The sequence below is a fragment of the Pleurodeles waltl genome, chromosome 6 (genome assembly GCF_031143425.1).
Source record: "Pleurodeles waltl isolate 20211129_DDA chromosome 6, aPleWal1.hap1.20221129, whole genome shotgun sequence".
Lineage (NCBI taxonomy): Eukaryota > Metazoa > Chordata > Amphibia > Caudata > Salamandridae > Pleurodeles > Pleurodeles waltl.
The window spans coordinates 1,182,115,542-1,182,138,851 of NC_090445.1; the positions used below are offsets into that span (position 1 = coordinate 1,182,115,542).

At 49.0% G+C, this 23,310-nt stretch overlaps 1 protein-coding gene across 1 annotated transcript in view; it reads right to left on the minus strand.

The window, feature by feature from the left end:
• ALOX5 (arachidonate 5-lipoxygenase) overlaps window positions 1-23,310 on the minus strand; it is an 859,090-nt gene that overhangs the window by 52,223 nt on the left and 783,557 nt on the right. Inside the window, exon 13 of the mRNA XM_069240432.1 lies at window positions 17,336-17,506. Coding sequence (XP_069096533.1) covers window positions 17,336-17,506 — 171 coding nt within the window. The remainder of the gene's footprint in view (window positions 1-17,335; window positions 17,507-23,310) is intronic.

Below are 23,310 nucleotides of genomic sequence, written 5' to 3' on the forward strand. Positions count from 1 at the left end.
TATCCTTGCAAGTTTTCACTGACTTGTTTCAGCTGGGTAGCAACAAACACTATTCAGGCATTTTATACAAGTTTCCCATTGCAGTATTTCAGGGGGATACCCCTCACGGAAATTACAGGGTTTTCCTAGCCTCAGTCTGGAATCTTACCTGAAAATACTGGACCCAGTGATCTCAAGCCCTTAGATACTGGACCTGGATCTGAGAGAAGAGTCTTTGAGGCTAGGGTCAACTGCAGCACCTTACCCTTTTACTGCAGCAAGAGGCAGCACAAATGAGGCAAAACAAACCCCACCTCCATTTATCACCGGCTTAAAACTGGTGGTGAATTTATACAGATGTGGGCTTGTCACGGAATGGGGCAAACACATACAGAAAAGGACCCAATATTCCTGGGTTCATTCATTATTTCCAGTTCTAGTTAAAATAGTGCATAATCCTGCATTTTAGAGTAGGATACTGGACAGAGTTGGTGATTACAGTTTCCAGACTGCCTGCAACAAAAAATATGAGGAACTCAACATAGGGAGCGTAAGTGTTAAAAAGTCAGTTTGTACATAAAAGCTAATTATTAGTGTGTAACACATAAGCATGTTTTTACTCGCCTTACCTTCCTCCTCTATTTGCATGTGGTCCCTCAGTGAACTCCATTTGACATCTACACTTTGGGATGGCACATAAAAACTAATCACACTGCCATGGTATTAAGGGTAGGCTTGCTTCTTGTTTACCCGGGTGTTGCTTATATGTTCGAGCAGCAGAGTGGGGATCTGTGGCCTAGTTCTTGTCTGACTTATCTTGTCAGAGGTAGCTTGAACGGCTGCTTCCCCTGCCCTGTGGCACAGACTGAACAGAAGTTCCTTTCCTCATTTCTGACTTATTCCTGCACTTGTCCTCTGTTTTTCAGTCTACCTTGGGACCCCTTATGCTGTGCTGCTCTAGGAGTGGGATTCTTGACTTAAACTCTTCTCACCTCAACCCAGTATTATCTACGCTTCCTATCATTATCACCCTCAAACAAATGCTCTTATAAATAGCAAATTGAGGCTTCCCATCAGTACTGAAAATGGAAAAAGCTAACAAACCTGATGAGGGAGAGTTAGGCCCATATTTATACTTTTTTAGCGCCGCTTTTTGACTCAAAAGAGGCGCAAACTTACAAAATACAATTGTATTTTGTAAGTTTGTGCCTTTTTTGCATCACAAAAATGACGCAAATGCGCCGCTAAAAAAGTATAAATATGGGCCTTAGTGTCAGTTGGGGTGGAGTCATGAGGGAGCGCACCACAAGGAGCTAAATCAGTGACAAGCGATGGTCTTTCAGGACATACGCATTAATTGCACACACTCTGACCCGAAATAAATTGAGGAGGAAAATGAGATAGTAATTCTGTTTTGCCTTGCTTAATGAATGACAAACTCAATTTTAAGATACCTCACTGAGTTAAAGATCCAATTGCAGATACCTATGTATAGACAGAAGTCTACTAATAATAGTGGTAAGATAGCTCACAAATAGAAGTAAATAGTGCGATCTATGTGTACACCGAATAAATATGGGTATTGTGTCTCCTGCACAGTATTGCAAGCAATATGCAGATCACACATTTATACTAGGTGTCATAGTTCAGTAGATTAATGTGGTTGTTGCAGGGATCTTTGTGCAACCTATATGGAGACAAGTTACATAAGTAGTAAACCAGTTCAGTGTGTTTTACGCTATCTGCAAACAACTTCATGTACTTTTCAGGATCCCGTAATGTCTTGTAATTATAAGGTTGTTAAAATTAGTTCTGTTGAGTGGTATTAACTTATTACAGTTTGTAAGCCAGTGCCTTGGTTCGACCTGCTAAATACTTGCCCAAGAAACATGCAGTGATTTGCAGGTCACAATTTAGAAGACATTCTATCCTTCTAAGGTCAAGTCTGGTTTACTGTTATCTAAAATATAGTGCAATTGTTAGCTCATCGACACAATAATAATGACAACTCTCATTTATAGAGGTCAGAAATGCAACAGGTGTGCTATAATAAAAAAAGTTCAGATCTACTTTTCTCTTGAAATGTATGACTCTGCAACTAGAATATGTCTCTACCAGATATTTTGTTACCGAAGGTAAGTAACTTGTGCATCTGATAGAGACTTCCATTTGCAGATTCCTTACCTTAACATGGATACCCAAGCAATGCCATCCTCAGTGGTGGGCTGCGAACCAAGATCATACTAGAAAGTCCTGCAGGACCGAACGACCAAAGTAGCCATCCCGACGGACCTGACTGTCCAGGCAGTACTGTTTAGCAAACATGTGCAGGGACGCTCACATAGCTGCCTGGCAGATATCCAGGACAGGAACTCTGCGTGCTAACGCAGTGGAAGCAGTTGCTCTGGTGGAATGAGCACGCAAGCCCTCAGTGGGTTGCTTCTTGGCCAAAATGTAGAACATCTTGATGCAAAGAAGTACCCATCTGGAGATGGTATGTATTTGCACTGCCTTCCCTTTCTTCGCACCCACATTCCTGACAAAGAGTTGATCGTCCACCCGGAAATCTTTGGTACGATTAAGATAGAACGCCAATGCTCTTTTTGGGTCCAGACAGTGCAGTCTCTCCTCCTCATGGGAAGGATGTGGGGGTGTGTAGAAAGTAGGCAGGATGATGGACTGTCCTACATGAAAAGGCGTAACCACCTTTGGAAGGAAGAAAGCCTTAGTGCGCAACACCACTTTGTCAGCGTGCACAGACAAGTATTGAGGTTTGAAGGAAAGGGTCTGAAGCTCACTCATCTTGAGAGCAGAAGTGATGGCAACAATAAAGACAGTTTTGAAGGTGAGGAGCCGTAAGGCACAATTGTGCATCGGTTCAAAGGGAGTACACATTAAATAAGTAAGGACAAGATTGAGGTCCCACTGAGGCATGATAAATGGAGTGAGAGGAAATAAATGGGTGAGACCTTTTAGGAATCTACTCACAATAGGAGATTTAAAGAGTCATGACTGACCACGTAACCTAAGAACGACCAGAATGGCAGATAAATACCCTTTAAGGGTGCCCAAAGCAGAGCCCTCCTGGGCCAAAGAATGAACAAAAGAACCTCAGATAGAGGAGCTGAGAGGGGATCAACAGATTTGTTGATGCACCATGCCACAAATTTATGCAGGTGTATACCGTTTTGGTGGAGGGACGCCTGCCTGCCAAGATAACATCACAGACTTCGGGTGGAAGATCAAAAGTCATCAACTATCGCCACTCAATCTCCATTCATGAAGGCGGAGATTGGAAAGGTTCGGGTGGAGATCCATCCCCTGCTGCTGCGACAGAAGATCCGCCCGAAGAAGCAGTCTGAGTGGAGGTTTGCTGGCCATACTCAATAGCTCTGGATACCCATACTCTCCATGCCCATTCCGGAGCCACCAAGATGACTTGGGCCCGGTTGTTCCTGTGCTTCCTGAGAACTCTAGGCAGAAGTGGTATAGGCGTAAAGGAGGCCGGAGTTCCACTTTAGACAAAAAGCGTCTCCAAGCGAGTGCCGCCTTGGAAACTCTAATGCGCAAAACAGCTGACACTGCGCGTTCTCTGCGGAAGGGAACAGATCTAACCAAGGCTCTCCCCACTGCTGGATGAGACCTTGCCCCACCTCCTGAGAGAGGCGCCATTCATGATCAGCTGTGCATCCACGGCTGAGTTTGTCAGCTCTGGCGTTGAGAGAACCTGCCAGATATTGAACCACCAGGGTAATGCCCTGATGTTCCAGCCATGTCCAGAGACGTAGTGCCTCTCGACAAAGGGTCCAGGACCCTATTCTGCCCTGTTTGTTGCAGTACCACATGGCGGTAGTATTGTCCATGAACACCTGCACTACCTTCCCTTTGAGAGAGGGAAGAAATGCTCTCAACGCAAGCCTGATCGCCCGGAGCTCCAGAAGATTGATATGGAGCCCAGACTCCGCCGGAGACCAGAGGCCTCAGATCTCTGCCTCTCCCATGTGGCTGCCCCAACCGAGAAGCAACGCATCTGTCACTATGGATAGATCTGGCTGGGGAAAGGAGAGGGATCTGCCATGGACCCAATGCAGATTTGAAAGCCACCAGTGCAGGTGTTTCACAGTCCCCTCCGAGATCTGGACCATGTCGGAGAGATTCCCCTAATGCTGCGCCCACTAAAACTTCAAGTCCCACTGCAGAGCCCGCATATGTCATCTTGCATGTGTCACTAGCAGGATGCAGGAGGCCATGAGGCCCAGTAGCCTCAGAGTCAGTCTCACCGAACCCAAGACAGAGGCTGAAAGATCTGAATCATAGCCCCAATATCTTTGACTCACTTTTCAGGAGGATAAGCCAGAAACTGCACTGTGTCCAGAACAGCTCAGATGAAAGGGAGCATCTGAGAGGGAGTCAGGTGTGACTTCGAGACGTTTATCGTGAACCCCAGCGTGTGCAGGACGATCGCAGTAGTCTGAAGGTGGGAGACGACTTTCTGGGGCGAGTCCACCTTCAACAGCCAGTTGTTAGGGTAGGGGAAGACTGAGACCCCTAACCTGTGCAGATGAGCTGCAACCACTGCCATCACTTTCGTTAACACCCGAGGGGTGCTGTTAAGGACGAAGGGGAGCACGGTAAACTGATAGTGCTCGTGACCTATCACGAATCGTAGGTAGTGTCTGTGGGAAGGCAGGATGGGGATGTGGAAATAAGCGTCCTGCTGGGGGCGATTGGCAGCGGAAAGACCAACGGACCGAGCTGTAGCCCGGGAATCCTTGAATCGCTCCAAGGCCGAGTCCGCTTTATCTCCAAAGAGAAGGGAGCTATCAAAGGGCATGTCTCTGAGAGATTGTTGGACATCCCCAGAAAAACCAGAAGTATGCAATCAAGTGTGGCATCGCAGTGCCACTGTCGTAGCAACCGATCTGTCCAGAGAGTCGGTCGTGTCCAGCCCACTTCAGATCGTGAACTTCGCTGCATCTCTCCCATCGTTGACAGCTTGGGAGACAATAGCATGAGCCTCCTCTGATATCTGCGGCAGAACTTGCGCAACCATATCCCACAGAGAGTAGGTATAGCGGCCCAAAAGGCATGCAGTGTTCACGGACCGCAGCGCGAGAATGGAGGAAGAAAACAACTTCTTCCCAAATTGTTTCAGCCTTTTTGATTCCCTATCTGGGAGTGCAGAAGGAAATGTGCCTGAGGAATAGGAAGCCTGGATGACAAGACTCTCAGGCGTAGGGTGTTGGGACAGGAATTTAGGGTCATTCGGAGCGGGCCAATGGCGGCGTGCAACAGTCCTGAAAGGACATCGGTGAGGGCTTCACTGAAAGGTAAAAGGGGCTCAGGTGTGGAAGCCCCTTACTGAAGCACCTCCATCAGGAGTTTGGATCTGATCTCTACAGTAGGCAGCTCAAGTCCAAGGACCTCGGCCCCCCTTCTGACCAGCATACGATAAGTTGTTTCCTCCGCCATAGCCATGGTAGGAGGAGGTAGCATGCCAACGTCTGGAGAAGTGGCCTATCCACTGGCGTCACCCAATTCCTGTGCCCAGTCCACAGAAGGGTCATCCTGGTATTCATAAGGGTACAGGGACCCTCCAGTCCTTCCACGAATTCGAACCCATGGGAAAAAGGGTCCAAATCTGTCCTGGGGTGACTAGGCCCTATTGAAGACAGGTAGCATCGGCTAACAGCGGTCTGACTCCGAGTTGTTGGGATAAGGATCAGGTTGATGGCAATGGTAAGAACTACCGACGTCAGGAGCGTCGACAATCGACCTGTCGCTGGGGAAGGTCTCAGTGGTGCGAGCGGCATCAGTGCGGATCCGGAAAGGACCTCGTTCGCCAGAGCCGAAGCCGCCAACGTGGAACCCGAAGGCCCAACAAACGAACCCCTTGGGCCTGAAGGCACCGTATCGGTCCACCCAAAGATGAGGCACATGGTCTCACAGAATTCCTTCAGCTGGGCGTGGGTCGCTCCGGCTCCTGGAAACTCGGGGAAGCACAGAATGGACCCAGAAGCAGGCTCTGAGGATAGAGGCCTTGAGCGTTGACACTCCTCCTGCGTCACATCAGCCGAGCGACGGGGCGAAGTTGAAGTGCGATGAGACCGCTTCGACTTCTTCTTCTTACCTGAAGATTTTGAAGAAGATGAGTGGTGATGGCTCTGCGAACGGTCGCAAGACCTTCCTCTCGAGCGAGACCGGGACCTACGTGGAGTTGAGCGCATGACCACCATGAGCTTGAGGGACTGCTCCCTCAAGGCCTTCAGGTGCATGGCCCGGCACTCGGAGCACGACTTCGGGTTGTGGTCGCCCCCGAGACACCACAGACAAACCCGATGCGGATCTGTCACTGACATCATGCGGTGACAGTCCTCACACGGCTTGAATCCGGTCTTAGGGGACATCCTCAACGCACCAAAAGCTCACTAGAAAACTCAACAAAACGGTCAAAATCGGTCAAAAAGAGACCAGGGTAGCTCTCTCCGGATCAGCGCGTGGCGTGGAAAGAAAAGAACTGACGTCACTGCGCTGAGGCGGCGTCTATGTTCTACTCCCGACATCATCACGGCGAATACGACCCCCGCGGAGTCGACCAACGCCACCTACTGACACGTAAGGGTATTGCTAAAAAAAAAAATGGTAAGGAATCTGGAACTAGAAGTCTCTATCAGATATAGTATGTCTTTGTCCTGCCTAGAGGAAGTGTGAGAATCCAGATGGACTCTCAGTTCCACCTCTAAGACTTGCTGTCAGCCCATGAACACCCTTGATGCAGAGAATTATGATTGCTAGTGAAGCTGGGATTTGCAGCTGTGTCATGACTGAGAGATAAAAATTGACCTTTATGCTCCCTGCAAGCTGCTTCTCCACACAATAAATACATATGCTATGTGTAGGCAGTGCTGCATGGTGCTCTCCGCTGGTACACAGATTTGCTGGGGCTGGCTTGACTTCTGCTAAAAATAGCTATCTGAACTAGTACTGCCTCCACTCTTCTCCAACACTGCCTCCTGTTACATGTGCACCCCCTGTTCTTCTGAGTTGGGTATGCCATAGTGCTTGTTGGGAAATCTTAGCCCCTCCCCCCAAAAAACAATATTGCTTAAACTATGCCTCTGCACTGAAGGCCCCATGAGTAAAGGAGCTGCAGGGTTGACAGGCAGCATGGGACACTAGTAGCCCAACAATATGTGCTTCGATCTGCAGTATATGGAAGCTCTTCTTAAAAAGAATACTGGGGTGGAGCCAAGATGGCGGTCGGATAGGTCACACAATCGCGCCTCTCCTTCCCTGTCTCGGGTTTTCCCTCACCTGCTGCCCTTGTGGGGCACCATCAGCGCGGCCACAGCACCCCCAGCACCCAGGAGACACCCTGCAAGCCAAGGGGGTGCATGAGGCTGGTCCTTCTTGGCTCCGGTGAGCAAAACGTGTAGCCCGCGAACCCGGGCTGTTACAAAATGGTGGCGCCCTCGGACCGCTAGAAGGGCTGCCCGGGCGAGCTGGCTCATGGAAAAGAGGGCCCATCGGAGGTGGTGCACAGCCAGCCGGAGAGACAGCGTGATGGATTTGGGTGGCCAGCAGAGGAGGCGCCGGTGCATTCCCGTGCTGGGACCCAGAGGCAGGAGCAGCAGACGGCGGGGAGGATGGGCCCCTCGGACTGGGGTCCCGGTGCCTAGGATTCCATGGGTAGTGGCCAGAGCGGCTTGGGGCCACCACTGGAGGGGCTGGCTGACGTGCTGGGAGCAACATCGGACCGGGGGCCCAGCCGGGACGTGGTGGCATCCCTGACAAGTAACGTGGGTCGCCTGCCAGGCGGGTATGTGGAGGCAGTGGAAGGTGGCCCCAGGGAGGGCATTGGAGGAGGGGCTCGGGCTGCCCCAGACCCAGGCGCATGAAGAAGGGGGTGCCGGATCCAGCACAATGCAGCAGGCCGCGCGGGGGCTCGGGAGAGCAGCTGGGGGCTCCCTGCCTGTGCGGAGGAGGGCAAGGGGGAGCCCCAGATTCTACTGACCCTACTGCTTTAGGAAGACTGGAGGTTGGAGCCCCCTGACGTCTGGCGGCTAGTTGGGGGTTGGGGCCCCCGGACCTCCTGAAAAGTGGAGTGAGAGAGAGCCGGGTGAGGCCGGCACTGGGCGGCAGGCCTGGGGAGCCACTCAGGGGAAGAGGAACGTGAGAGACTGGCGCTGTCCTTGGCTCAGGTGCTGGATGAAGCACAGCAGTGAATTACAGAGCTGTGCAGGAGAGACCTAACGTGACAGGCGCACCCTTCATGCATAGGAGAACAGCACGAAGCCCGAGAGGCCGAGCAAAGGTGGTGAAGGACAATGTCGACCATAGTGCAAAAAAGGAAAGATCCTTCAAGGACATGTTATCCAAGCCGCCAGAAGGCAAAACAGAGGCAGACAACACCGGGACAGGAAAGCACAGAGAAGAGGAGACGGAGGAGGACGCAGGGGCACCCGTCATAAAGAGTTTTCTAGAAAGTCTCTTCGCATCGCTTCGGGATGACATTCAGTTGGTGAAGAGGGACCTCTTGCAGGACCTGAAAGTGGTGCGCTGGGAGTTGGAGGAGGTAGGCGAGAGAGTGGCAACTCTGGAAGAACATGAAAATGCCGGAGGTGAGGAGATCGAGCAGCTACAACAGGAAATGCTTTGGCTACAGGACCAGCAAATAGAACTTCAGGCGCACGCAGAGGACCTGGAGAACCGGTCGAGGCGGAGCAACATCCGCATCTGAGGAGCACCAACCGGGGCCAAAGAGAAGGACATATTGGCCCTCATTACGACCTTGGCGGTCGGTGGTAAAACGGCGGTAAGACCGCAAACAGGCCGGCTGAAAAAAAAAATTAATTGTGACTGCGGCGGTTACCGCCGCAGTCATCTGCCACTTCACCATTCCGACCGCCATGGCGGTGAAGACCGCTGGGCTGGAGATTGCGGTCTCCAGCCCGGCGGTTGTCACTAGACCGCTGACGGTATCAGGACCCTGCATACTGCCATGGATCTCGGGTGGTTGGGAACCGCCATGAGATCTATGGCGGTAGGCACTATCAGTGCCAGGGAATTCCTTCCCTGGCACTGATAGGGGTCTCCCCACCCCACGAATCCTCCCCCAACACCCCCACCCCCTGCCACCCACCAAAGGTGGCACAACCCCCCTCCCCACCCCGACCGCAAACATGCAGATATACACACCCCTACACGCACACACCCCGATCATGCATATATACTCAACCCTACACGCACACACCCCCAACATGCACATATACACATCCCTCCACGCACACCCCCCCAACATGCACATATACACACCCCTACATACACCCCGACAACACATACCCGCACACATACAAACAGACATGCACACCGTCCGACCCGTACACATTTCCCATACACACAGCACGCCCCGCACGCATACCCTCACTCACTCACCCCCTCTACACTCTGACACGCACACCCCATGCACGCACACAACACAAAACACCCCCCCACCACCTTCCCTAACGGATGATCAACTTACCTTGTCCGTTGATCCCCTGGGAGGGGACGGGATCCATGGGGGCAGCTCCGCCACCAGAACACCGTCACCAGAACACTGCCACACCGAATCATGGGACGTGATTCAGTGTGCGGTGTTCTGTTGACGTAGCGGTGGAGGTTGAGCAACCTCCACTTTCCCACCGTCCGCCAGTAAGGCCTCGGGCCCCGATTTCGGGCCTAAATAGCGAGTGCCTACAGCCAACCGAAGGCCTTGGTCAGAGTTAACAGGGCGACATCTACACCCTTCTCTGTGGGTCGAGGGACCCGTCAGGGGTGCCTGCTTTCCCCCCTACTTTTTGTTTTATTTTTGGAACCCTTTGCGCAGAGAGTGAGGGACAGACCAGAAAGGGGTCCTCTTATGATGGGTTAGGGCCCACCTTGCAAAATGGAGACACTATCCCATTTTATGGATTGGTTGAATAACTGCCATTAAAATGTCGGTCCTCCCCAGGGCACTCTTTCTCTGCCAGGCACTACCGGCAAAGCCTCCGCCCGGCATCTTACAGGTGCTACAGAGCGATCAACGGCTTTATATGGGGGGGTAAGAAACCCAGAATGGCCAGCCTTCTGGTGTGTTAATCCCTGAGCAGGGGAGGCCTAGGAATCCCAGATGTTTGGCAATACTACAAGGCCACACAGCTAAGGTACCTGGTAGAATGGTCCAGACCAGAATCGGACAAGCGCTGGCTGTTCATGGACCGTGTGGTGACAGGCACTTCCTTGTGGAGGATTCCATTTCTACCCCGCTGCCATAGGCCCTTGGGATTGTATTTGTCCCCTCTCACTAGAGCCACAATGAAGGTGTTGGATCAGGCGGACCGACCCAGCAGACTGACCTCCTTTCCCTCCCTCCTGACGCCTATTGTGGGGAACCCGGATTTTTCCCCGGGCCTGGACTGCAATTCCTACCGGGACTGGACGACCCCCAGCCGTCGCTCCATCAGACATTTGTTTGATGAGACAGGAATAGTCTCTTTTGAAACCCTTAGAGGGTCCCAGTCCCTCCCGGAGATGGGGAGAATGCGTTACTTCCAGATTCGCCACTGGGTGTCACACCCCTCGAGTAGGGAGAAGGCATGCAGCCCCCTCACGTAACATGAAAGATGACTGCTGACTAAGAAGGCAGACAAACACATAGTATCAGAGCTACATGACTTATTCCAGCCAGAAGTCCCGACCCCAAAAATACTGAGTCAGGCTTGTTGGGAGACAGAACTGGGGAGGCCTTTGACACCGGAAGACTGGGAGGCGATTTACTATAGGGCACACCATACAGCACGTGGAGCCACCAGCATGGAGACTGCGATAAAGATAGCCACTTACCGGTATCTCACCCCGGCCCAACTCCATCAGATGGACTGCTCACGATCACCTCATTGTTGGAGGGGGTGCAATAGCATGGGCACTTTGAACCACATCCTTTGGGAATGCCCGAGGCTGTCAGGGTACTGGGAGGGAGTCCTACACTACATTGACTCCCACATGAACACCCAACTCCCACGCTTCCCGACATACATCATACAAGATCTCCCAAATCCCCTGACATTCCCGCTCAAATCCATGCGGGCCGACAGATCGATCTCGCATTAGGGGCAGCCCTTCAAAATATATTGTCTCACTGGGGAACACCTCAGATCCCGACACAGCTGGGGTGGCTACATAGGATTTGGTCCATCCTGGGGATGGAAAAGCTCACTTTATCCCTTATGTCACAGGGGGACTCCTGTAGGGAGCTATGGCACCCTTTCCTGACCTTGCTCTCTGGGTAATTTAGAGAATTGACATGTCCTAAATACTTGTGACTTCTCTGTCTACAAGAAGAGGAGACTCCCTGATGCATGAACGGGCGGGTGGAGGTGCTAGAGATCCCATTCTTTGTCCTGCAGTCGTGACTACAAGCTAGCGATGCTGGGGTGGAGGCGGGTGTGGGGTAGGGGGTAGGGGAGAGAGGAGGGTGATGGGGTAGAGGGCCTATTGCCTGTTTATCCTTGGGGGACTGTTGCCACTGAGTTTTTGCCTTTTTCTTCCTTCCCCTTTACCCTCATTTAAAATCTTCAATAAAGAAATGTGAACAATAAAATAGAATACTAACTGCACACCAGAAATGTAGCAGATTGGGCTGCATCTATTACATATCCCCTTGCAACCCTTTAAAAAATATATATTTTCATTTATTTTCTGAGATAATTTGAGCATCATACAGAATATTTGAGTAAGCACCCGGTAAATAAATAAGGACAAAAGATTAAACAGCAATCAGTCCTGGAACAGCTCCACCCCCCCATTTCTCCCCCAGCCCCCACTCAAACATCTACCAGCCAGTGTCTGTCAATCTGTAACAATAAAATATAAAGCCTATGCACAGAACACACCACACCACAGATTAAGAATAAACCTTATAGCACAGTTTGAGATTAGCTCCCCTCTGTCTCTAAAATGTCCAGTGAGTATTGCAACCATTTTCCCCACACCCTTCTGAACTTCTGGGGGCACCCTGTTTGCATGTGCAACCTTTTCTGCTACTAGATACATATCCATTGTTTTTTTCCATTTCAAATGTTTTGGGCATTTGCTACCACCCCAGTGTCTGGTTATCTCCCTCTTGGCCCCCACCAGTCCTAGACTGCATAATACCATCTTAGCCCTTGGCAAACCAACATCATTAGGGATTCCCAAAAGAATAAATGTGGGATCCAATGGAGCCAAGTCCACAAGGACACTTCTAGGTTCTTCAACAATCATTCCCCGGTGGTCATGAATCTAGGGGCAGCTCCAGGTGGTGTGGTAAAAGAAGGCTCCTTCATCTTACAACTCAAACCACATAGATCCTGTGTTCTTCCCATTGCATGCAGCTTCCTCCTGCCAGAGCACACCCTGTGAAGAATTTTAAACTGTATCAGGCGGATTCTGGATTCTATTAATACTTCCTTCAAGTGCATCAACGTCGCCTCGCAACTGATATTGTTCATGTCGCCCACATCATTGTAGGAGGCTGGCCTGGTTTGTAGTGGGCACCACAGGTACATACCTTATACCAGGTCCAATTATCCCTTATTAGTGAAATGTAGTCAGTGTCTAGAAGCCAGCCTGCTAGAGGTAGCTGTAGGCAGAGCAGCCAAGGCTGAACTAGGAGACATGCAAAGCTCTTACAATACCACTGTAGTCACACAGTACTTACACACAAGAAAGACAATACTCAGTGTTACCAAAAACAGGTACCTTATTTTAGTGACATAAGGACAAAAATATCTTAGAGGCTTTACTCCCTTAGGAGGTAAGTATTATATAACAAATATACACTAGTAACCAAAATCAGGCAAGTAAACAGTCATAGAATGGTGCAAGTAGTGAAAATCACCATAGGTTAAAATGGGCCTGGGGGAACACAAACCATATACTAAAATAGTGGAATGCAAATGTCGGTTTCCCACCTAGGCAAGAGTAGTGTGTAGAGGGGTGCTGGGAGTGTAAGAAAACACCAAAGGTAAGTAAAGTACCCAAAACCTGAGCCCAGGAAAGCTGGAGTAAAGTACAGCAAGTTTCCTCAGAACACACTAGAAGTTGTGATAAAGAATTATGCAAAAACCAAGCAAGACTGCAAGACACCAGCAATGGATTCCTGGACCTGAAGACCTGCAGAGAGAGGAGACCAAGTTCAAGAACAGCTAAGGAGTCTAGGAAGAACAGGAGCCCCTGCTAACCCGGATGAAGGTGCAAATGGGGATTCTCCAGTTGGAAGAAAAAGTCAGAAATGCACTAAAGAAGAAAGCTGCGGGTTCCTGCTTGGTGCAAGAGATGTCCCACGTTGAGTAGAAGAATGCAGGCTAGTTTTCGTCGTTGTATTCTACCAACAAGCCTTGGCTCACGCAAAAGACTAGTTTGGCGGGAGAAGGAGCTACCTGGACCCAGGAGGTACCTGGGGGTCTCAACTCGGACTGAGGAGACAGAGGAGGCTCTCCGCACTTCAGAGAGCCCTCAGAAGACCAGACAGCACCCACAGGAATCCGAGGGCACGGGGACAAATGAGTTGCAAATTGCAGTCATCGCAGCACTACACAAAGAGATCCCACGCTGCCGGAGAACAACTCAGGGAGCTGAGCGTCACAGAATAGAGTGCTGGGGACCTGGGCTACGCTCTGCACAAAGGATTCCTTGGAGAACCACGCAGAAGCCCTAGGAGCTGCAAAACAGACGGTGCACAGGGGTACTGTCTGGCTTGAGGAGGCAAGCTCTTACTTCCACCAAATTTGGACAGTTGGACCTTTGGACAGTCTGGGTAACTTCAGTTCACCACCTGTGTTCCATGCTCGTCGTCAGGAGAGGGGACCCAGGGTACTGGTTCTTGCTGCAAAGAGGTGCCTGATGAAGCAGGGAAGTGACTCAGTCACTACATGGGAGATTCCTTCGGTCCTTCTGGTGCAGGATGAAGACAGTCAGTCCTTGGTGCGTGCACAACCTGGAAATTGTTGCAGTTGCTGGCAGGAGCTGAAGTTACAGAGTTGCAGTGGTCTTCTTGGATACTTTGTTGCAGTTGCAGAGTTCCTGGAGCAGTGGTGCAGTTGATCCCACAGTAGAAGGTGAAGGAGAGGTTGCAGAGGATTCCTGCTGGAGTCTTGCAAAACCGAATCTGAGGAAACACCAGGAGGAGACCCTAAATAGCCCTGAGAGGGGGATTGGTCACTTAACCAGGTAAGCACCAGGTAAGGAGGGGTCTCTGATGTCACCTGCTGGCACTGGCCACTCAGATGCTCCCAGAGTTCCCTGACCATCCTGAAAACATGATGGCAGAACCCAGAGACACTCTGGAGGAGCTCTTGGTACCACCCCTGGGGTGGTGATGGACATGGGTGTGGTCAATCCCCTTTCCTTTGTCCAGTTTTGTGACAGAGGAGGGACTGGAGGTCCCTGAACCACTGTAGTCAGGATTATGGAAGGAGGGCACAGTTTGTGCCCTTCAAAGCATTTCCAGAGGCTATGGGAGGATATCGCTCCCATGCCTGTAACACCTATTTCCAAAGGGAGACAGTGTAACACCTCTCTTCTAACGGAAATGCATTGTCCTGCCTTCCTGGGTTTGAGCTGCTCAAGCCCCAGGAGGGTAGAAGACTGTCTAGGAGGTGGCAGCAGCTGGGGCTGCAGTGGAAACCTCAGAGAGCTGCTTTGGCAGTACTGGGGGTCCATGATAGAGCCCCCAGGGTGCATGGAATTGCCCCCCAATACAAGAATTGGAATGGGAGGTACAATTTCCAGTTCCTAGATACCTCACACGGTCATATTCGGGGTTACCATTGGGAATGCACATATATGTATTGACCTATAAGTAGTGCACACTTATAATAGCGTCCTCGCACTCAGTAAGTCCCTCTCTTCATTTTCCTTCTTCCTCTTTCCCACTCTTTTTTTCTTTTCCTTCCCTCCCTTTCTCTCCCCTCCCTCCCTCTCTCTCCTCTTCCTTCTGGTCCCTCTCCCCTTCCCCCCTCCTCCCTCCCTTCCTTCCCCCTTTTTGCCCCCCTTCCCCTCCAACCCCTTCGGAGTGCTTAAGGAAGGTCCATCCCTCCTCTCAGTTTTCTTTAATGAAGGTATGTTTCTGACTCTACTGTGAGCCAGAGCTCCGGCTTTTTCCGACTACTGTGACATAGCAATCAACCGCATGGGAGACTCCAATTTCTGTCTTCCTCTGGGTTGGACCTGACGCGCTGCGTTATTCTATAACGCGTCGCGCCTCCCCTTTCCACTTCCCCAAGGGAGACTCCAATTCCCGTCCTCCCTGGGCATTGTGTGATGCGCCGTGGCAGCTCCCAGCACACCGCGTCATCCTTTTGCGCCCGACCGTGCACTCCACCACTGCACGAGTCGAGGCTCTCTTCTTACGTTTATCTTACGTTGGCACTCACCGGCTTTTGCTGACACGGCTCCGCCTCCCTCATTGGCTCACCAGATACCTTTATAAACCCAGCGCTCGTGCTTCCCAGTATACGAGCGGCTGGGATACGGACAGTAGGTAAACACACCGGTATTTCCTTTGGTGTGGTAAGTTTGGAATATGCTTTGTTATTACTGCTTTATTATTATAATTTTTCCTCAAGCGGAGGCAATGCTTTCCTCTCCTGTTTCCCTGTAGCCATTCTTGATTTCAAGTAGAATCCTTCCTTGCATTTTGAGTTGAGCTAGTGATCTCACTATTATCTTGGGTGCTTGTACATCTTAATGCTATCCCCTTCTCCCTCATCTTGTAGTTTTAGCTTCCTTAATGCCACTGTTCACTCTCCTAACAGAGTGTGACTACAAGGGATATTCTCCCTCCGGCAACTCCCAGACCACAGGCAAATCACCTTATCCTTTGGGGTAAGTCCTCCTACCCCTCAGTACATGTTTGTTTGTGTGTTACATGTTTTACACTGCATCGTATCACCTCGTGTGCTGTGTGTAGTGACACTTATTCACCACTTTTATTAAAAATTGTGTTTTATTCTTTTCCCAGACCTACCCTAATATGAACAAACAGTTCAGGTAGGCTTATTACTCTATTTCCTCTACCCACCAAGCATGCTGCAATGCATTCATCCCTAGGGGATCTATGACCCTGACGAATGCCCCTGACCTTCCAGCACGTAGAGAGGGCAGGAACATGTTGGTCCTTGTTATTTTTTAGACTCTGTGAGTCATTAATCTCAACTGAGTCCCTAGCATTAGTTTTAACCTTACCTACATACACCTCTATTAAAGTATCCCACTAACTGTGACAGGTGACGTGTACGGTAATTTCATTCACACCCCATCTGGATCCCTTTAAAATATCCAGTTAGATTCACATTTCAGCACTCCCTCTGTAGTTCTTTTAACAACGAGGTTGAGTCCGCCCAGGTAGTACAGTCTTACCTGGGTGGGGCTAGGTGGTCAAATGAAGAAGCATGACACTATTATGTGGGTGAGACCACCTCGTCCATAAAAGGAACTCCCTCTTGTAGATACAGCCACAACCATATACACTCTATACTCAGCCCGTTACCTAGCAATTTCGTGCTGAGCCAGAGCCTCCGGGTTAGGGTTCACTAAACCAGTTCTCCCTAATTTATCACCCCACACCTTTAGTGGTATATGGTCCAGGAAAATGGGCCTGGATGATGTGGGGGCACCTCTGCTAGTGCAGAGCTGCCCTCATACACAGGTACTATGCACCTAGCCTTCAGAGCCTGAAGGTTAGATATATAGGTGACTTATAGGTGACCTGGTGCAGTGAAAATGGATGTGAAATAGTCTTTACACTATTTCACGCAGGTTGCAATGGCAATCCTGAAGAAGTGTTTCTATGAGCTCCTTATGGGTAGCAAAAGAAATGCTGCAGCCCATAAGGATCTCCTGGAGCCCCAATCCCCTGGGTACCTGGTACCATATACTTGGGACTTATACGGGGGGCCCAGTGTGCCACTATAGAGTGAAATAAGTAGTCACTAGACTGTAGTACAAATTTGAAAAGAGAGAGAGCATAAGCACTGGAGTTCTGATAAGCAGGACTCCAGTGAAACAGTCAAGCATACTGACAAAACAGTAAAACATACTGACATGTAGGCCACAAATCATAAGCACTGGGGTCCTGACTAGCAGGATCCCAGAGACACAGTCAAAACACACTGACAATCAGGCAGAAATTGGCAGTAACATGCTAAGAAAACTTTCCTACACTGGGTACTCAGGTAAAACAACATTCATACTCCTATTATTTAAAGATTTTACAAGACAAAAAGTCATATTACCGACTGCTAGTGCAATGCATATTCGCTTCTTACATTAGTAATTAAATGATCAGACTTACTTCATTTTCCTGGAACTGGCTCAATGCCCATACTGCGCCAAGATGCCAGCAAGAGCGGCCTCGGTCAGGTAGCGTTTCAATGATGTGTTCTATGGTAACAACCCCCTTCTGGGTTGGAGGTGGGTTTCTCATCGTAGGGGGCGCATTTGGAATCCAGGAACACCAGTCGTACTAAGCATTGTAAAGAAAACAAGTCGGATCAGTCCTAGATTATAAACCCAAATTTATTGCTGCTGAAAAAATATTTAAATTCAAACTTTAACTAAATAAATAAATGCAAATTTATATTGAATCATATGTCCACCGACAATGCAATACATTGTCGGTGGACACACACAACGTAACCCAAAATATTAAAGACTGCATATTGAGGCCGGCCTTCCTTAAAGGAAAGCTTTGTAACAAATTAGGAAAAATTATTTATTGTAACCCAATCTTCAAATAAATTGCCTAGTACAGCTATAGGTTTTACAGGCAGTTCCGAAAGTGCACTCCATAGGCCAATACTTTAATGATATGCCAGACATGTATAAATAATCCTTTCCAGGGGAACTGTGAAAAGTCTGCCCCAAGAAACTTTAGTTACATAAAAAATAGGCATCATGTCGTTTAGAAATAGACAAACAGCATCTTTCTTCACTTCTGGCTTCCAACCTCCTTTCATTTTGCTTTCCGGCACCATCAAAGTGCATTTTCAGTCACACTGTAACGGATAAGAACATGCTATAGAGAGCATACTTTGCTAGTCAAACATAGAGCAATCCATCCTTTTAGCAACACGGTTACATTAGTCTTAAAGTCGCTACCATCCTACAGCAGTAGTGGTTCTAATGTCAAGAAAAGCTTTCTCAATACAGATGATGAAATGCCACTGCATGAATCATAGAAAACAGATATAGCAACCAGTGTTCCTTAGCAATAAAGAAACAACATCAGTACCACAATGCTGCATGCATCATCACCCACACGGTCATCATGATAGGGCAGTGCAATACTTTGAGTCCATCATCGTGATATTTTCTAAGAACACACTAAGGACCTCATTGCGAGTGCCCCCAATAATCCCACTGGGGCTGTTAAAGAAAGTTCCTGACCCTAATAGGATTCAAGTTGAGATGTTTCGCTCATCTCAGCTATCGAAAGCGGCCAATATATTTGTGCGAAATCCATGTGTAAAACGTGTAAATGTTGGCCGATTTCTGCATGTTGTTCCCCAAAATGTCACGATAAGTAGTATTTCTGCAACACCAACCCTGAGCTAGCAGTGTCACCGGAATCAGTAACTCAAGGACTGGCAACACTTGGTACAACTCTGTCTGACTAGGAATACCTCCCTATACTATAACATTGTATCATCAAATACCAGTTCTTTATGTTTGTTACAGATAGCAAATCTAGGAATTTGGTCCCCAAATACTGGTGCCATATTTTCTTCAACTAATCACGTATACAATGACTCCACACGGAGGGAATTTGCGCCTTAGGTGCCTATGTAGCCAGTAGTAGTAATCAAATACCAGGGATGTCCATCATGTATAGATTAGCCACCAATTATAAGGAATGCTTTCCTTATGCCAGGACGTGTATCATATTCCTGTATGTTGGCCACCATCTGCTAGTACTGACAACCACTATGCCTAATCTCAAGGCTGAAGAAAATATGCAAAGGATTGCTGCTTCATACCAGGTTCATGACATTTAGAATACCCACCCTAATTAATTACCAGTGTCATGGTTGCCTCAGTTACCCAATGCCTACCCCATTTCACCTCTCCCACATTCACTAGTCTGCATTTTTCAGCTTTCTTCACTTAACTTTTCTTCATGCTTCCATACCTTTCATCCTGTATTCACTTTATCTTAACTCATTTCACTATTGTTTTTAACCCACTTCTCACCCTCTGTCTTTGTCTTACTGGTCTTCTCTCTCAATATTTCACCTTTCAATCTTTCCTATGTTCCTTTTCATCCATTTCCTTCTCACATTCCTCCTTCTTCTCTCCTCATTCTCCCATTACTCTTATTCTATCAATCTCCTCTCTTCTCCTCATTATCTACCTTTGCAGTTAATTTAGGGGCATATTTACAAGGAAATGGCGCATTGGCTCTGATGAGCCACTTCACTTGCGTCGCCCTGTGACCCCCCTAACCCCACCATGGTGGCGCTGTATTTACTATACTACACACCATGGTGCATGTTAGCACAATAGCGTCAACACTTTTTACACTATGGTGGCGCATTGCTGGATTAGCACCAAAAATTATGGTGCTAGTCCAGCAATGGATTGGGAGAACCATAGCAAATAGCCTGGACGTCACTTCAGGCCCGGCTTTAGGATTTGAGATCTGAGTGGGACAGAGTCTCCCTGGTGTCTGAAAGCTGGGTCTGGACATGCTGGATGGTCTGGTAAGGATGTGAGCTGCATACCATTCCTACTTCTGGGTTTTGTCTACTGGTTTAAGAGTGTATTTCTATAGGTTTAAACCTAGAGGCTTGATCTCTTTCACTCTCTCCACCTCATCCACCTCATCCTCCTTTTTCTCTGTCTCTTGCTCCTCTCTCCTGACTTAACCCTGCTGTCCTGCTTGCATCCCCCTCTATTTGATCTCACTTCCCTCTCTTCACTACATGCTAGTATCTCTCCACCTTAGCCACTTTTCACTGCTGTGCCTTATGCTTTCTCAACTTCACCTCATATCTCTCTCACCTCACCCTCCTTTCTTTCTGCCTAATGCTAGTTTCACTCTTTCCTGACCTTACCATCCTCTCACTGTGCAACAACCTACGCCACTTCATTTCTCCCTTCTATTTCCACCTCACCCTTCTCTCTCCATGTTACCCTTCTCTCTCCACCTCACCCTTCTTTCTCTCCTTTGCCCTCCTCCCGCAGGGTAGCAGAGACATTTTACTACTACTTAGCAGGGATAAAGTGTACAGAGTTTAGAAACCAGCAAAATAGTTTCCAGAAAAGAGTGCAAACATCTAGGGTGACCATGCAGAAAAGGCAGATTCTCCACACTGTCTCACTCTTTTTTTCCAGAAATGAAAGGCTGACTACCAGGGTTTGACCTTATGATGCCACAGATTTTAGGAACATATCCGCAGCAAGTGCATCAGCCCAGTATATTATCTTATTAGTTTAGGACCAGAGGAGTTACAGTTGCACTATAATCAAGGTCACTGAAAGTATGCAACAGGAGAGGATTAAATTATACCGCAAATTTGACTAAATTATGCAGCGTAATGCAAGGTAGTGTTACTCTATTATTTTGTCATTTCTTACACGTTAGCATTGTGTGGAACAAAGTTTATTCTCCTTAGTATCAGTTTAAAACGCAACTACAGCAATAAGGAACTGAAAGGTGACCAGCAAACCGTTGTGACCACTATTCAGCAACATCAGTGCGTCTTTAATAACTTTTGATCCCTTTTGGGAGGCCTTTTGTTGAAATCTGCAAATTATGCAGCAGATGATGGATTATGTGGCAAGTGTGACAAATTCATAATTATCCATAAAATACTACATCTGCATAATGGCATAATTATAATTACCCTATAACCTATGTTCGTCTATTTATGTGACAAAGTGAGAATTTACTGGGAAAGAATACATGCGCAGTCACTGGTGCCCCAAAGTGGGGTGTTGCTCCTTAGGTTCTTTTTAATTATATTAGTGAGCTCTTCCTTCTTTGAGCACCTCAGGAGCTTGAGAGTAGGCAGGACAGTGGCAGCACATGTTGCCAGTGCTGCCATGGAATTGTTGTCTTGGCTTGTATTTGTGTACTAGGCACATGCACTTCACCTTCCCATTCTGTATCTGTGTTGTGTTAGTGAACCTTGACAAGTCTTTTCACTAAAGAAAAGTCAAAATGTTGCCATTATTGGTGTTTTTTTGGTTAACATGATGCCATAAGTGGGGGAGCGAGGCCTGAGGCTGATGGCGGCAATAGCAGCTTCAAGAGCTCCTGTGAGAAAGTAGCCTCTTTCTAGCCTTGTTACCCCCACTTTTGGCCTGTTTGTGAGTGTATGTCAGGGTGTTTTCACTGTCTCACTGGGATCTTGCTAGCCAGGGCCCAGTGCTCATAGTGAAAACCCCATGTTTTCAGTATGTTTGTTATGTGTCACTGGGACCCTGCTAGTCAGGACCCCAGTGCTCATAAGTTTGTGGCCTATATGTATGTGTTCCCTGTGTGGTGCCTAACTGTCTCACTGAGGTTCTGCTAACCAGAACCTCAGTGGTTATGCTCTCCCATTTCTTTCCAAATTGTCACTAACAGGCTAGTGACCATTTTTACCAATTTACATTGGCTTACTGGAACACCCTTATAATTCCCTAGTATATGGTACTGAGGTACCCAGGGTATTGGGGTTCCAGGAGATCCCTATGGGCTGCAGCATTTCTGTTGCCACCCATAGGGAGCTCTGACAATTCTTACACAGGCCTGCCACTGCAGCCTGAGTGAAATAACGTCCACGTTATTTCACAGCCATTTTACACTGCACTTAAGTAACTTATAAGTCACCTATATGTCTAACCTTTACCTGGTAAAGGTTAGGTGCAAAGTTACTTAGTGTGAGGGCACCCTGGCACTAGCCAAGGTGCCCCCACATTGTTCAGAGCCAATTCCCTGAACTTTGTGAGTGCGGGGACACCATTACACGCGTGCACTACATATAGGTCACTACCTATATGTAGCTTCACAATGGTAACTCCGAATATGGCCATGTAACATGTCTCTGATCATGGAATTGCCCCCTCTATGCCATCCTAGCATAGTTGGCACAATCCCATGATCCCAGTGGTCTGTAGCACAGACCCTGGTACTGCCTAACTGCCCTTTCTGGGGTTTCACTGCAGCTGCTGCTGCTGCCAACCCCTCAGACAGGCATCTGCCCTCCTGGGGTCCAGCCAGGCCTGGCCCAGGATGGCAGAACAAAGAACTTCCTCTGAGAGAGGGTGTGACACCCTCTCCCTTTGGAAAATGGTGTGAAGGCAGGGGAGGAGTAGCCTCCCCCAGCCTCTGGAAATGCTTTGTTGGGCACAGATGTGCCCAATTCTGCATAAGCCAGTCTACACCGGTTCAGGGGACCCCTTAGCCCTGCTCTGGCGCGAAACTGGACAAAGGAAAGGGGAGTGACCACTCCCCTGACCTGCACCTCCCCTGGGAGGTGTCCAGAGCTCCTCCAGTGTGCTCCAGACCTCTGCCATCTTGGAAACAGAGGTGCTGCTGGCACACTGGACTGCTCTGAGTGGCCAGTGCCACCAGGTGACGTCAGAGACTCCTGCTGATAGGCTCCTTCAGGTGTTAGTAGCCTATCCTCTCTCCTAGGTAGCCAAACCCTCTTTTCTGGCTATTTAGGGTCTCTGTCTCTGGGGAAACTTTAGATAACGAATGCAAGAGCTCATCCGAGTCCTCTGCATCTCTCTCTTCACCTTCTGCCAAGGAATCGACTGCTGACCGCGCTGGAAGCCTGCAAACCTGCAACATAGTAGCAAAGACGACTACTGCAACTCTGTAACGCTGATCCTGCCGCCTTCTCTACTGTTTTCCTGCTTGTGCATGCTGTGGGGGTAGCCTGCCTCCTCTCTGCACCAGAAGCTTCGAAGAAATCTCCCGTGGGTCGACGGAATCTTCCCCCTGCAACCGCAGGCACCAAAAAGCTGCATTACCGGTCCCTTGGGTCTCCTCTCAGCACGACGAGCGAGGTCCCTCGAATCCAGCGACTCTGTCCAAGTGACCCCCACAGTCCAGTGACTCTTCAGTCCAAGTTTGGTGGAGGTAAGTCCTTGCCTCACCTCACTGGGCTGCATTGCTGGGAACCGCGACTTTGCAGCTACTCCGGCCCCTGTGCACTTCCGGCGGAAATCCTTTGTGCACAGCCAAGCCTGGGTCCACGGCACTCTAACCTGTATTGCACGACTTTCTAAGTTGGTCTCCGGCGACGTGGGACTCCTTTGTGCAACTTCGGCGAG